At 61.4% G+C, this 15,557-nt stretch overlaps 2 protein-coding genes across 3 annotated transcripts in view; both read left to right on the top strand.

Moving 5' to 3' along the window:
- Znf653 (zinc finger protein 653) overlaps window positions 1-11,965 on the top strand; it is a gene marked incomplete in the record, with an annotated part of 12,773 nt that extends 808 nt beyond the window's left edge. Inside the window, 8 exon segments of the mRNA XM_013505113.1 lie at window positions 2,242-2,285; window positions 3,442-3,657; window positions 8,856-9,500; window positions 9,631-9,811; window positions 9,884-9,995; window positions 10,394-10,508; window positions 11,378-11,477; window positions 11,577-11,965. Of these exon segments, the coding sequence (XP_013360567.1) occupies window positions 2,242-2,285; window positions 3,442-3,657; window positions 8,856-9,500; window positions 9,631-9,811; window positions 9,884-9,995; window positions 10,394-10,508; window positions 11,378-11,477; window positions 11,577-11,754 (1,591 nt within the window).
- Window positions 11,966-14,244: 2,279 nt separating this feature from the next.
- Window positions 14,245-15,557, top strand: part of Elavl3 (ELAV like neuron-specific RNA binding protein 3) — a 21,905-nt gene continuing 20,592 nt past the window's right edge. For both annotated transcript variants that reach the window (XM_005405670.1, XM_005405671.1), the window contains exon 1: window positions 14,245-14,693. In XM_005405670.1, the coding sequence (XP_005405727.1) occupies window positions 14,685-14,693 (9 nt within the window). In that variant the 5' untranslated portion in view covers window positions 14,245-14,684. The remainder of the gene's footprint in view (window positions 14,694-15,557) is intronic.

Here is a 15,557-nt window from a genome sequence, read left to right as displayed (position 1 = left end):
GCTCGTGTGCCCAATCCTAGCCCGGGTCCTGTCTCGACCCGCCCCCCGGGCGCCCGTTGGAGCGCCGGCTGCCCAATCCCGGGGCTGGCGCCGCCCACAGGCGTTCTAACTACCCAATCCCTGGCGGCCCGTCCCCTGGGGCCTGACGCTGGCGCTCCGGGTTCCGGGTCTCATCCCTGGGGCTCGGGACCCCCGTTCCTACCTCTCACGAGGTGCTGATCCCCACACGGGATTCCGCGCGCGCGCGCGGGCGCACCTAAACTTCCAGGCTCCTGACGAGCCCAGAGAGACTCGGGTGCAGAGGAAGCCCAGAGACAGGTGGACAGGATTGGAAGTCTCAATCTTGAGAAGGAGCGGTATGGATGCAGTTTTTTTAACTTACTTTTTTTTTTTTTTTTTGAGATAGGGTCTCGCTACGTAACCTAGGCTGGCCTCGAATGCACAGCGATCCTCTTGCCTCAGCCTCCCGAGTTCTGGGATCGCAGGAGTGCGACAACGAGCCTGGCTTCTTTTGTATTAATTTTTTTTTCCTGGGATGAAATTCAGGGCCTTGCACAGGCTAGGCAAACACTCCTAACACTGAACTGTACCCACAGTCCTACATATAAAATGCTTTGAAGAAAAAAAGTCAAAACAATCGTACAAACTCTTACACTGGCGCTACTGGGGGGCCGAGGTGGGGGCTGATAGAGCAGACGGAAGGCAGCCCCGTGCGCAGGGTGCGTTAGGATCATGTGTGCCCCGGGAAGGAAACTGATGAGCCGCTGGGCGGATGAGGCGCAGGGAAGGGTGTCACTTGCCCAGGGTCATGGACCCGGCTGCTGCTCTGCGTTGTGGGTGTGCTAGGCAGGGTGGCAGGAAAGAGAGGGGAGCCCCACAGCACCCGCCGGCAGTGTTCAGCCAAGCCTGGGGCACGGGTGGGCCCTGCCTGGCGCTGGACCTCCAGGTCTGGAGCCCTGGTCTCAGCCAGGCGGCCAGGTTTCAGGCCAGCGCTGTGAGGTTCCCGTGGCTGTAAACCAAGTGCCCGAAAGTTAGTGGCTTGAACCACCCCAGGCTACCCTTCCTTGTTTCTGTGGGTCAGGAGCAGACACCATGACACTGAATCCTTCGCCCTAGCTTCACAAGACTGAAATCGAGGTCTTCAGGAAATCCTTGGTCACGTGACTCCTTTCCATAAATGGTGTGTTTGGTCGAGCAAGGCACATCCCTTGAGAGACTGTATTTGTTGAGGTTTTTTTTTTTTGAGATTGTTACATAGTTCAGGCTGGTCTTGAACTCACTAGGTAGCCCAAGCTGACCTTGAATTTGCAGTGATCCTCCTGCCTCAGCCTCCTGAGTTCTGGGATTACAGACATGCACCACCACACCTGGCTTCTTTCAGAGACTAAATCATTCCTTGGTGGATTAGAATTTCTGATGCAGCATAAACACTGTGCACATAGTTTTGTATTGTTTAAGAAATAGTGCCAGGGAGTAAAAGTCTGCACGCGTCCAGTACAGGCACAAATTTTTCCAACTATTTCCCATCCTGGTGATTGACTCTGGTTTTTTTTGTTTTTCGTTTTTCTTCCGGTACCGGGAATTGAACTCATGACTTTGCGCTTGCCAGGCAGGCACTTTGCCGCTGAGCTAAATCCCCAGCCCCTGGTGATTGACTCTGAGGGTGCAGAATCAGAGGGCTGGCCGTGCAGGGTAGGAGCCCCAGGGCCTTGGGATCGGAGGGACACTTGAACTCCTGCCAGCCACGTCATCTGACTTCTGCACTCCCTGGCCAGGAGACCCCAAGCTGGCAGACCCACCGCTCTGAGCCTCAGTTTCTCTCTCTCAGATAAATGATGGTACCCTACTTTCCTCCAAGGGTAGGTGACTCACAGGAACAGTCCAAGCCAAAGGCCAGTTGACACACCGCTGGCTGCCAGGATGGGGTATGGGGAGCAGGTAAACAGAGGCAGAGGCAGTTGCGGTGGACCATACGTGTCTTTCCAGCACTCAGGAGGCTGAGGCAGGAGGATCACTACAAGCCTGAACTATATAGCCAGACCCCATCTCAAAAAACAACAGGGGGCTGAGGATATAGCTCAGCAGCACACCGCCTGTCTGGCAGGCTTGAGGTTGTGAGTTAGATTCCTGGTAGCAAAAAAATATATAGAATTCTACCCCAGGGCGAAGGAGTTGCTGTCTTTGCTCCGCCATGCCCAGCCTTGGCTGCACACTGACCCGCACCATCTCTCTCTGTTGCAGGAAGCCTTGGGAACAGGTCCCCAAAAAGCCAAAGCACAAGAAAAGTAAGTGGAACCCCAGGCTGGGGGAGCAGGAGGGACTAAGGGGGTGTGGGCTGTGGGGGTCAGCAGTGGAGCCTGGTGCCAGGGCCCTGGGCCACACCGTTGGAGGCCAGAGAGCTGGGCCTCAGCCTTGGGCCACGTGTCTGTCCCCCAGCTCCTCTGAGCGGGGCTTATAAGAGCCGGCAAGGGGCGGGGCGGGGCGGGGGCAGTGTGGCTCTGCGTCCTGGGCTGCAGGTCTGGGCCATATCCCAGAGGGAAAGCGTGGGTGCCCTGGGGGCTGCCTGTGGCCGGGGCCCCTTCTCACCGCCCTTTGGATGCAGAGATGAGTGCGAAACCCCAGCGGGGTGGGCAGTGCGAGGCTGGAGGGCCGCTGTGGGCCGTGTCCCTGGCACCCCGACCCTGGCACCCCCACTCCTCTCCCTGCCTTGAGCGTAGGGGACATACCCCTACCAAGGGGCGGTACCCATCAGAGTCACAGAGCCACCCCTTGGGCACTCGCTGTGTGCCCAGCCCTGTCCCTGAGCCTGTCTTCGCCCCGCCCACCTCCCTGGAAGCCCTTGGACCGGGTCCTGCCTGCGCCCTCACCCACAGAGGCAGCGGGGCTCAGGGAAGTTGTGTCACTCTGCAGCTGCCCAGCTGGGACGGTGCAGAGCCTGGAGTGAGCCCGGGCCCTGACCCTCCACGCCTGCCTTACAGCAGCTTCCCACCCACCCATGAGTGCCTGGCCTGTGAGGCCCTGGGGGCACAGAGAAATGCCCCTGCCTTTGGGGAGCCGATGTGCTGCTGGGGGCCAGGTAAGAAACAATGGAGCAAATAGCCCATGACAGCTGCCACCAAGAGCGCAGGGACAGTTACAGTCTCATTCTCCTCTCTGATACAGTACTCAGGAGGCTGAGGCAGGAGAATCACTGTAAGTTTGAGACCACCCTGAACTGCACAGTGAGACCCAGTCTAAAAAACCAAAACAATGCCACCTTACAATTACTGCGCCTCTCCTCTGTGCCAGGCTTTATGGCTTAGAGTATGTCGCAGGTGATGTCCCTGGCAGGTCCCCGTGGTGTCCAGGGTGAGCCTCGGTCTCCTCTGTGAACTGGGTGCACGGCTCAGGAGGGCAGTCCCAGGGCCTCGTCTCACGGGCACACGGGCGCTGTGTCCACAGGGCGGCGCCGCAACGTGAACTGCCTGAAGAACGTGGTCATCTGGTATGAGGACCACAAGCACCGCTGCCCCTACGAGCCGCACCTGGCTGAGCTGGACCCTACCTTCGGCCTGTACACCACAGCTGTGTGGCAGTGCGAGGCCGGCCACCGCTACTTCCAGGACCTGCACTCACCCCTGAAGCCCCTCAGCGACTCAGACCCCGACAGTGACAGAGGTGGGTTCAAGGGACGATGGGGCCTGAGCTGCCCACCTGGAGGCTCAGACTCAGACTGGACGGCAGCCAGGCTGAGGCAGAAGCCTGGACGCTCAGGAAGCCCAGGCGGGAGACGTCCCATACACCTGGCTGGGTGCTAGGGGCAGGCGTGGCAGGGCAGATGCTGCCCCCTTGCCTTGCCTCTGGTACTATTTTTCTTTTTCTTTTTCTTTTTTTTTTTTTTCGTTTTTTTGAGGCAGGGTCTCATATGCAGTTCAGGCTGGACTTGAGCTCACTTTGTAGCCCAGGCTGGTCTCGAACTCACAACGATCTTCCTGCCTCAGCCTCCCAGGTGCTGTGATTACAGGTGTGCGCCACCAAGCCCAGCTTGGTACTATTTTTCTTTTCTCTCTTTTTTTTTTCCTTGTTTTTGTTGTTTTTTGTTTTGTTTTGTCTTTTTGAGACAGGGTTTCACTCTGCAGCTCACGCTGGCCTTGAGCTCACTTTATAACCTAAGCTGACGTTGAACTCGCTGTGCTCCTCCTGCCTCAGCCTCCCAAGTAGTGGATGACAGTTGTGTGCCACCATATCTGGCCTTATGTTGGTTTGTTTTTTGAGACAGGTTCTCCCTGTGTAGTCCAGGCTGGTCTTGAATTCACTATGTAGCCCAGGCTGGCCTGGAATTCGCAGTGATCCTCCTGCCTCATTCCCCCATGCCGGGATGACAGGCGTGCACCGCCACACCTGGCTTTTTCTGGCCCCACTTCTTTCTCCAGCTCTCCCAGGCCGTTCACTCCCAGCTCTTTTTTCCTTCTGTCCCTTTTCCACCGCCCCAGGCCCTGTGCCCTCTAGAGTGAGCCTCCTTCTGTACCTGGTCTCCTCCTCCTCCTCCTCCTCCCCTCCTCCCGCCCACACCGTCCCTTCCCGAGTGTCCCTGGGCCCGCTCCGGCCACTCTGGGCTGATGCCGACCGAGGACCCGGGGAACGCAGTGGCCACGGCGCAGGTGGCCGTCGGCAGTAGTGGGGACCCGTTGGTGGTGAGAGGCTGCTGCCACCTCGGGGTTGGCGTGGCTGGGAGAGGAGTGTGGGGCCGCCGCCAGGCGCCCTGCTGGGCCCCAGGGTGGGGTCAGTCGCCAGCCAAGCCTGCGCTGGCAGGTGGCACGGAGCAGGTGGCATCCCAGCTGGCCTAGGGGAAGCCAGGAGCCAGAGGCGTTCCTCTGGGCGCGACGCCCACGGCCGTCCCGTTGCGCCTCGGCCAGGCTCCCAGCACGCAGGTGTCCTTGGCTGCAACCAGCAGGCTGTGCCTGCCACCCCCAGCCTGTGCCCTCCAGCCCCACGCCGTCCTTCCCCACGGCCCTGTCGAGACCCCAGGGTGACGCGGTGTCAGGCTGGGGTGGGACGGAACCCAAGAAGCCCTCACACCCAGGCCAGCCGAGACAGCCACACCAGCCCGGACCTCGGTGCGCACCGCGATCTGCCGACCATATCTGCTGAGCGTCATGGCCGGCAAGTGGCCTTGTCCCTGTCTCAGCTCTGTTCCCTGAGCAGCAGGGAACCCTGCTGCCCTGTGCCGGGGGCCTCCCTTGGTCGCTGTTTGTGTGCACGTGTGTGTGTGTGGCACTAAGGGTGGAAGCCAGGGCCTCCATGCTGAACTGCATCCCCCACAGCTCCCTCTTTATATTGAGACAGGGTCTCACTAAGTCACTGAGTTGCCTAGGCTGCGCTTGAACTTGCGATCTTCCTGCCTTAGCTTCCCAGAGTGCTGGAATTACAGGAGTGAGCCACTATAGCTAGAGGCTTTTTTGGTTTATTTGTTTGTTGGAAGACAGTATCTCATTATGCAGTCCAGGCTGGTCTTGAACTTGCAGTCCTCCTGCCTCAGCCTCCTGAGTGCTAGCCTCTTTGATACCTGGAGAAAAGTCCAGATGAGCTGTAAGAACTGGACTCCGAAGTCAAGTGTCCCGGCCCTGTCCCCAGTGCGCTTGGTGGCTGCCCGCTCCTTCAGGGTGCTGGACAGTGCTCAGCTCACCCTGCAGATGACAGTGCCAGAGCCGTGCAGTGCTGCTGTTAGCAGGAGGGGCTGATGCCCTTGTCCCTGATTCAGGCCTGGGCATCTGCGTGGCTGTGTCAGCTTCTCGTTGCTGTAATGGGATAACCTGCTTGTAAGGAGAAAACAGTTAGTGTCCGTGCCGTCTCGCAGCCTCTGAGGTCCGGTCAGGCGGCTGTGGCTTTTCAGCCAGTGGTGGGGCTGGATGGCAACAGGGAGAGCAAGCTGCAGAGCAGAATCACTCCCCCACCCATAGCGGGGAGCAGAAAGGAGGAAGGAGGGCCTGAGCTGCACTGTCCCCTTCAAGGCCACGCCCCCAGTGACCTCAAGACCTCCACCGCGCCCCGCCCCTTGGAGGCTCCACCAGCCCCCAACAGGACCATCTCAGGGACCAAGTCCTTAACACATGTGGCTCTGAGGGACACTGCTCCGCACACAGCCATTTCCCGGGGGCAGTGGGGGAATAAGGTAACGAGAGGCACTTAGCCGTCCCTGGCTCTTTAAATGGTATTTCCCTATGCACCGCCCCCAACACCCCTGCCGGGTGATCTCCAGCCACAGAGGGGTCGCGCGGTGCTGTGCTCATGCAGCCGGTGACCCCCAGCTCACACTTGCATCATGGGTTTCTCCAAAGGGCAGTTTCAGAGCATCCAGTTTCGGACTGTGCACCAGACCCCAGGCAGTGATGTTAGCCAGGACACTCAGTCACTGATTCCGACTGCAGTCCCCGGAGGCCTCAGGCAGTGGGGGCTCTGCCAGAGGCCCCTGTCCTCATGAGTGGGAAGCATTAGTAAGATAAGCGATAACAGACAGAAGGTGAAGGTGATGAGCGCCATAGGGAAAAGAGGAGCAAAAGGGAGCCTTCCTGAAAAGATGCCATTTGCTGGAGTCTGATGGAGGCAAGGGAGGGCTTCACAGGTACCAGGCAAAGAGAACAGCAAGTGCAAAGGCCCTGAGGCAGGAACTTGCCTCATGTCTCTGAGGAGCAGCGGACTAGAGAGGAGGGGAGGCAGGGGACTAGCACACGTCCAGGGCTGGGGGGCCACAGTGATGGCTACACCTGGTGAGTTAGAAGGGTTTTGAAGGGAACGCAGGCCACAGAAGCTCTTGGTTACACCTAGCTCTTGTGATCATTGTAGTTTGGTTCCCCCCCGACAAAGTCCAGGATACTTGACTGTAGGCTGCCTTCCTCCTGGCGACCCAGGTTCTTTCCATCCTGTGGCTCCAGCCCTCCTTCCAGGTCTGGCTGGTATGGACAGAGAAGTAGAGCCCCGCCCCCATCTGCTTCTGTTCTATTGGCTGGAACCAGCCACAGACCCTACCTACCCACTGCAAGGTATGCTGGGAGATCTAGTCGGTCCTAATGCCTGGAAGAAATGGGGGTTTGGGCACAGCTGGCTTGTGATGAGAAAGTGGGCAGGAGCCAGAGGACCAAGGGGAAGGGACTACACAAGGACGATGAGACTGTGACCAGCATCTGCTGAGGAGGGAGGCAAAGCAGTTGGGCTGTGGATGGATGAATGCTGCTGACAGATTGGGAGTGGGTGTGAAAGAGGATGCAGTGAGATAACCCCAGGACTTTGGCCCGAGCAGTGGACACAGAGCTGCCCCTTGCCGAGACAGGGACACCTGTGAGCAGTCTGGGCTCTTTCGGAGGGATGATCGGTGGGGAAGAGCTGGTGCTGCTGAGCCGAGTCTGAGATAGATGTGCGAGCCCCGGTTAGGACACTGGGATGAGTGCAAGATGAAAAAGTCTAGCATTCCACAGGCAGGCCCAGACCCCCGTAGACACATGGAGCCTCTAGGCCGTGAGTGATTGTAATAGCCAGGTGCAGTTCACTAGCACTTGGGAGGCTGAGGCAGGAGGGCCACAAGTTCAAAGCCAGCCACAAACTACTTGGTGGGACCCTGGCTCTAAAAAGCCAAACAGAAAAAAAAGAAAGAAAAATTAATTGGCACTCTGTATCCCCAGTTCCATATCTGTAGGTTCCACCAACCAGGGATCAAAAATATCTGATAAAACAAATTGTTTCTGTTCTGAATATGTACAGATTTTTTATTCTTATTATTTATTCTCTAAACAATACAGTGTAACAATTTGCACATAGCATTTACATGGATGTGGTGGCACATACCTGTAATCCCAGCACTCGGGAGGCTGAGGCAGGAGGATCACCATGAGTTCGAGACCTGGGCTACATAGTTCAAGGACAGCCCTACTACATAATGAGACCCTGTCTCAAATAAACACACAAACAACAAATTCTACATTAGGGTATGCAAGATCACATGCAGATGCTATACTATTTTATATAAGAGATGTAAGCATCCTTGCATGTTAGTGTCCAAGAGGGTTTTGTACCTTTCCCCTACACACATCCAGGGCCAACTCGACCTGATCATCATCTTCAGTTCTCTGCACAGAGCTTCCAGAACCCCTTGAATTTCCTGAATGATGGAAGTGGTTATCATTATTCCTAGACACCCCCTTTGGAGCACCCCTAAGTCTATGCTAATGAGATGACTCAGGATGAGCCCCCTAGGCAGGCACCTTCTGGATGTGAGATGACCCCCCAAAAGCCAAGCACACCAGGTTCAGTGACACATGCCTGTCTTCCCAGCTACTTAGGAGGCTGAGGCAGGAGGATTGCAAGTTTGAGGCCAGCCTGGGCATCGTCAGGAGGCCCCGACCAAAATAAAAGGGCTGGGGATATAGCTCAGTGCTTTCTGGGTTCAATGTAAGGCCACACACAAAAAAAGACCAAACATACGATGAGGGTGGGGGCTCTCAGCCTCCCCCAGTCGCAGCACTGGTCAGGGCTGGAGGTTGCAGTTCAGAGCCCCGAGGCTGGTGGGCATGTTGAGGTGCCAGGAGGGCGGTGGCACCCTCAGGATGGCACAGATGCCCCATAGCCCTCCCCTACAGTGCACCACGCATCTCCCCCGTTGGCAGTTACAGAGTTGTACCCTTCAGAATGAAGCTGGGATCCTGTGTAGAGCAGTTTCCTGAGTTCTACAAGTTGTTCTAGTAAAACCCCCAACTTCCAGCTGGCCAGTTAGGCAGAAAGGAGAGCCTGGGGCCTGCAGCTGCCATTGGAAGGGGGGAGCTTTCAGCAGATACCATCTGGCACTGCCACTGCCGTCAGGATTGTCCCCTTTCTGCTCTCTTCAGTGGCCAATGGCCGGGTGGCTGGTAGCTCCGATTCGTCCAGCTCCAGCTCTGGCTCTGACTCTGAGGAGCCCCCCGAGAGCCACTCAGTCAAGGGCTCCTCAGCGGTGACAGCAGCGGCAGTGACAACAGCGGCAGTGACAGCAGCAGTGCCTCCTCCCAGCCCCGTGGGGAGCAGCGGGCTCATCACACAAGAGGGCGTGCACATCCCCTTTGACGTCCACCACGTGGAGAGCCTGGCCGAGCAGGGTGCCCCGCTGTGCCCCAACCCCGCAGCCAGCGGCCCCGAAGCCCTGGAGACGGTGGTGTGCGTGCCAGTGCCGGTGCAGGTGGGCGCAGGCCCTGGCACCCTCTTTGAGAACGTCCCCCAGGAGGCGCTGGGTGAGGTGGTGGCCAGCTGCCCTGTGCCAGGCATGGTGCCCGGCTCGCAGGTGATCATCATCGCGGGCCCTGGCTATGACGCCCTCACAGCGGAAGGCATCCATCTCAATGTGGCTGCGGGCAGTGGCACCCCCAGCAGCGGCCTGGGCGAGGAGGTGCCCTGCGCCATGATGGAGGGCGTGGCAGCCTATACCCAGACGGAGCCCGAGGGCAGCCGGCCCAGCGCCGTGGACCCCACCTCTGTAGCCGGCATGGAGACCAAGAAAGGTCTGGGGAGCCCCACTCTTGCCTCTGGTGGGGGTTGGGTGGGGCCTGGAGGGGCAGGGGAAAAGTGGCCCTGCAAATGGGCTCCTAGACGCCCGCATCCCTGCGGACACCACCCCGTGTCCACCCGTAGAGAAGGAGGACCTGTACATGCTCAAAACAGAGGAGAAAGAGGAGCTGGTTGCCCCACAGCTGGCGGAGCTGGCAGCTACAGTGCCTGAGAGCACGGAGCCCGAGGCCGAGGCAGACGGCGAGGAGCTGGACGGCAGCGACATGTCTGCCATCATCTACGAGATCCCCAAGGAGCCCGAGAAGTGGGTACAGCGTGGGCGAGGGTGGGGGCGAGGGCCAGAGCTCGGCACCCTGACACCCAGGGCCCTTCCCAGGAGGCGGCGGAGTAAGCGGTCCCGGGTGATGGATGCTGACGGCCTGCTCGAGATGTTCCACTGTCCCTACGAGGGCTGCAGCCAGGTCTATGTGGCCCTCAGCAGCTTCCAGGTGAGGCTGCACTCCAGGCCGCGCTGCCTGTGCTCATCAGCCAGAGGCTCACGGCGGGGCCCGCTGGGTGTCTCTCTGAGCCACCTCACCCCAGCTGGTCACAAACCCCTGCGTGACTAGAGAGCTTGCTGGACATCTTCCCCATCCACAAACCGGGTCACGACCAGGCCATTCTCAGGTGGAACTGTTGCCCCTGCCTGGAGCCTGGCATGTAGCAGGTGCATGGTAAGCTGCTCTCTGACCCTAGCTCTGCCTCTGACAGTCTGAGCTGGACAAGTGCACCCACTGCTCCTCTGGCCGAGGCCTGGCCCTGGCCTACGTCCCAGCCGCCCATCTGTCCTCACCCTCGAGGGCCCTTCAGGTGGCCCCACACATACTCCCACCCCTCTCACCCCCAGAACCACGTCAACCTCGTGCACCGGAAAGGGAAGACCAAAGTGTGTCCTCACCCCGGCTGCGGGAAGAAGTTCTATTTATCCAACCACCTGCGGCGGCACATGATCATCCACTCAGGTCAGGCCTGGGCCAGCGGGGGCACGGGCTGGGCCTGGAGCCCGCACTGCAGCAGGCAGGGGCATAGCCTGGCACCGGCCCCCTGCGTGGGAATTTTGTAAGCTCAAGCCACACAATCCCAGTGTCACTGTTAGAAATCACGCAGACCTGGGCAAGAGGTCGCTGTGCCCTGCCCACCGTCAGCAGGCTTCACAGGGACTTGGGGCAGGCCATGGGCAGTGAGCTGACTTCTAACAAGAGCGCCTGTTGCTGGAGTCTTGTTTTGTGTTTTGGTGGTCCTGCGGACTGAACTGAGGGAGCCCTGAGCTGAACTGAGCCCTGAGCTCAGTTCTTCTTTTATGTTGAGACAAGGTCTCTCCCAGGTGCCCAGGCTGGCCACGTTTTTTTTTGATCCTCCTGCCTCAACCTCCCAGACTGGTAGCAGCTTGTTTTTGTTGTTGTTTTTGTTTTTTGATTACGGGAGTTGACCTTAGGACCTTGTGCTTGCCAGGCAGGCGCTGTGCTGCTGAGCTATATCCCTGGGCCCTGGCAGTTAATTTTAAAAAATATTTTCAACCACTTTTTTTTTTTTTTCCTGAAAAAAGTACTACTTCAGAAAAAGGCAAAGCAAACGTTGCAGAAATAGCAAATGCAAAAGGTGACACATACTGGGGACAAAAATTCAGACCCATCCTGCTTGGCGCTTCGAACTCGGCCCCTCAGGAGCGGGAGGCTGAGCAGTGCCCTGTCTGTCTGCTAGAAGAGACGTCTGCGCTCGCGGGAGGTGGGGCCTGAGACTCGGCATTTCTGCCTCTCCCTGCCGCACCTCAGGGTCTCCCCGCAGCCCCCTGCCAGGTGCAGCTTTCTCAGTCTGTCTCCGCCGCCCCCAGGTGTCCGGGAGTTCACCTGCGAGACCTGCGGCAAGTCCTTCAAGAGGAAGAACCACCTGGAAGTGCACCGGCGCACGCACACCGGCGAGACACCTCTGCAGTGAGTGCGGCCCGGGCCGGGAGGGAGGGCACTGCGGGGCCCCGCCCCTTCCCGCGGAGGCCCCGCCCCTGACCCCGCCCCCGCCCCTGGGCTCGGCAGGTGTGAGATCTGCGGCTACCAGTGCCGGCAGCGCGCGTCGCTCAACTGGCACATGAAGAAGCACACGGCCGAGGTGCAGTACAACTTCACGTGCGAGCGCTGCGGAAAGCGCTTTGAGAAGCTGGACAGCGTCAAGTTCCACACGCTCAAGAGCCACCCCGACCACAAGCCCGCTTGACCCGCCCGGCCGCCGCCCTTCACCCCTAATTTATTCGTCCCCTCGGACACCGTGCCCGGCCCGCGGGGGCCTGGACAGCGTGGGGCCGCCGGACCGGCCGGAAGGAGGCGGCCCGCCCTGCCCTGTAGCCTCTCATCCGGGTGCCGGTGCGGGGCCGCGCTGCCGGAACCGTGGAGAGAGCGGAGCCAGATTAAAGCGCGCGGAAGGAGCAGCCCTTCCCCAGGCCTGGATGATTGGGGGGCTGGGCCCCTCTGCCGTGACCGCACGTCACCCAGGACTCCGTCAGCCCCCTACCCCGGTGGGCCCCTGGGCCTCGCAGACCGCGGCACGGCCGCTGCCCCCGGGGGGGGCGGGGACCGCGGCACGGCCGCTGCCCCCGGGGGGGGCGGGGAACCCGAGGCCAGCGGGCCGCCCGTGATCAGACCCTGCTCTGCTCCTCGAGTCTCCTGAACACGCATTCCCCACGCTGAGCTCCCAGGGGGTCGCGGAGGTGCTCAGAAAGCCCCCAAATGAAACCCCAGCTGTCGGCACCCACGCGCAGAAAAGAGTGATGCGTGTGTTTCCGGGGTACCATGTAGGAGGCCTCCCTGGGAAGGTGACATTTGCGTATAAGCCAGAGTGACAGAGGTTCCACCCCTGGAGAGATCTGGGAAAGGCAGGTCTTACGCTGAAGGAGTAGCCAGGGCAGAGCCCCGAGGTAAGGGCCTCGGCGCGTTGCTAAAACAGGAGGCCTCTGGGGAAAGGGGTTGTCAGCAACTGTGGCCCCATTTCCCGGAGGAGGATGCTGAGGCCGCTTCCTTCCGCGGCCGCGGAGAGCGGTGGGGATGAAGTCACTGCCGCCAGGTGGCGCTCAGGCTGCGCAGGCCCTGGCGGCTGCAGCCATGTGACCTAGGGGACAGCAGCCGGGAGTCCGGGCACGTGCCCCAGGGGAACCCAGCAGCCCCGCGCTTAGCTCGGCCTCCGCCGGTCCGCAGCTGAGCCTTGGGGCCGGAAGAACCTGCGAGGATGCGCGTGTCCGGCCGCCCCCGCGCGCCCCCTCCTCTCCAAACGTCCCTTTTTTTCTCCCAGCGCTGCCGGAGCCGGCAGTTTCCATGGGAACCGCACCGGGGTCTGCGTGCCCGGAGTAACCTTGCTCCCGGCGCCACTTCCGATCGGCCGGACCCGAGAGGAACCTCAGGTGGGGAGCAGCCAAATCGCCCAGACAAGCCAAGAGCGGCCACCCGGGGACCGCACCGTCACCGCCCCGCTTGCGCGGGCTGCCTTAATTGGCCTGTGCCCTCCTCCGGCGCGGCAGCACCCTTGTTGCGCGCGCTCTCATTGGCTGTATCTCCGGGGCATCTTCTAGCAATTGGGTCTCCCAAGGGCCATCCCCGATTGGCCAATCGAGGCTTGGCTCGCCGTTGGCACTGAGGCGCCTAAAGGGGCGTAGAACAAGGACAGGGCAGGGACCGCGGGTCGTTGATTTGGGCGGCTAGATTCCGGGTCCACACGGCCGCCTGACCGCTGTCTGTGGTGCTGAAGCCTCCCGGACGCCACCCCTCCACCCGGCGCCCGGGAGCGCTTGCGTTTGCACCTCGCGACCTCCCCGACGTAAACGTACACGCACGCTCAAGTAGCAGAGGCCGAGCCAGCGCTGCTCTACCCAGAACCAGCAGGAGCTCAGGAAGCCAGGACGTTTAGCTGGCAGGCCTGCCCACTGGAGTGTTACGGGATCCAAGGAGGATCTGTGGAGCTGGGGTGCAGCTCAGGGGTGGAGCGCTTGCTTGGCATGCGCCAGGCACTGGGCTCATCCCCAGCACTGGAGGAGGAGGGAGGCGGAGGAGAGGTGAATTCGCGGCTGCAGGCTCCACTGAAGGTGAACTAAAACCACCTTATTCGCAGCGGTGCGGCGCCCCCTGCCCTGGAGGGTACCACCACCCACTCTTTGAACCTCAGGGATACCCAGCCTACCCCAAGCCCACAGGTCCCAGGGTCCTTCTGCAGACAGATGAGGGCCGCGCTAGCCACCCCTACTCTCATCGTGGTCTTGATGGGACTATATCTGTGCCCTTCCCAAATCTGTGGACCCAGGCCTCTGCCTGTTGAAATCTTGGTTCCTTGTCCCCTTCCAGTCCTTTCGGTGGGCAACAAATCCGAAAGGTGGTATGCGTGGGCCACCGGTACCTCTCCTATCTCTTCACCTTTCCCAATACAGGTGTAGGTTGGAATAGGGGGACCCACCCTGCCGCCCAGGCAGAAAGACTGTTCGAGAAGGGGTGCCAAGACCAGGAAGCACGGTCCGCGAGGCAGGAGGGGCAGAATCTGGCAAAACGAGCCTCCAGGATGCGCTTTTTTTGGCAGTGCGGAGTCCAGGCCAGCGCGCGCTCGCTCGCCTCCACCTGCCGCGCCGTCGGGCGCCGCGAGGGGGCGGGGTTCGCGCGCCTCCGCCAATCAGCGACGCCGACTCTGGCAGCTGCCTCTATAAAGGGCTGGGGGCGGCGGCGGCGCGGCCCAGAGCGCGGAGCGCGCAGCTCGGGCAGGAGGGAGGGTGGGAGGGCGGGCGAGGGGAGCGCACTGAGCAACCGGGACCGGACAGGCCGGACCGAGGGGCGGCGGCAGAAGGCAGAAGCGCCGCGATCTCTGTCGGGAAGCGCAACCTCCCCGGGCCCCGCGGGGCCGCGCAGGGGGTGTCCTCCACCCCGCGCCCGCTCCCTCTCTCCATCCCCTGCCGCCCGCAGGCCACCCCGGGGCCCGGCCATCCGCGCGTACATCCTCGAGCTCGGGCCTGTCCCTGGCCCTCGAGGGAGCCGCTGCTCTCCTCGCCGCCTCTGCAGCGGCCCCGCCAGAGGCCGCTCGGGCGGGACCTCGGCGTGAGCATCGGGCGCCCCCCTCGGAGTGCACGACCCCCGGAGCCGCCCTCAACACGGACCGCGCCCGCCGGGCACACAAGAATGGTCACTGTAGGTATTGCCCTGTCGCTGAGAGAGATGAGGCGGGGAGGGGCTGGGTCCGGGCTCCGCGGACATGGTGGGGGTGGGGGGGTAGGACCAGGCCTAGCTAGGCCCAGCGATGGGGAGGTAGGACCGCGCCTCGGGCCCGAGATGGAGCAGGACCGCGCCCTGAGTGTTGGGGGCGCTGAGAGCCAGCTGGGAGGCCTCGGGAGCTGGGCTGGATTGGGGGGGCGCCCTGGAGGCGGGATCGCTCCCTCTCCTGAAGGCCGGTGGGGGAGGGGCCGCGGCGGCGGAGGATGCTTGCTCCATCCGGGCCCGGACCCCGCAGGCCGACCGGGCACACTTGGGAGCCCCGACCGCATCGCGGGTGCAGGGCCAAGGTGGCGAGGCATCTCCAACAGCCTCGGGGAAGCTAGTGGCGTCGGATCTCGCGGCCCGGGCCCTGGCCGCGCCCGGGAGGCGGGCTTCTCATCCTCGATCGCACCCGTCGACCTTGCGGCAAGCGGGGAGGGTAGAGGAGGGGGCGCGCCCCGAGGCCCCGCGGGCCCGGCGCCGCTGCGTCCCTTTGTTTCTCAGCGCTTCTTCGCGGGCCAGAGCCTTGCGCGGGCGCCTCGGGCTGCGGGGAGGGGGAGGGGAGAGGAGGGCTCGAGGGGGGGCACGTTTCCTGGCTCCTGGGCCCTCCTCGCCTCTCCAGGGAGGTGAGTTAGGGGGCTGAGGCAGCCCCCCAGGCCAGGTCCGGGCACTGCACCTCGCCAAGGACCCTGGGCCGCGGGGTGACCTTGAGCGCGCCCGCCGGCTCGCGCCACTCGCCCCGCGCCCGGTGCTTTCAGCAGCCACCGAGCTGGTCAGCTCCCGGGCGCGCGCCCCGCCCGC

Source organism: Chinchilla lanigera, unplaced genomic scaffold (genome assembly GCF_000276665.1).
Source record: "Chinchilla lanigera isolate Chin_1 unplaced genomic scaffold, ChiLan1.0 scaffold00094, whole genome shotgun sequence".
NCBI classification, from domain to species: Eukaryota; Metazoa; Chordata; class Mammalia; order Rodentia; family Chinchillidae; genus Chinchilla; species Chinchilla lanigera.
This window is presented reverse-complemented; position numbering and strand designations above follow the sequence as displayed.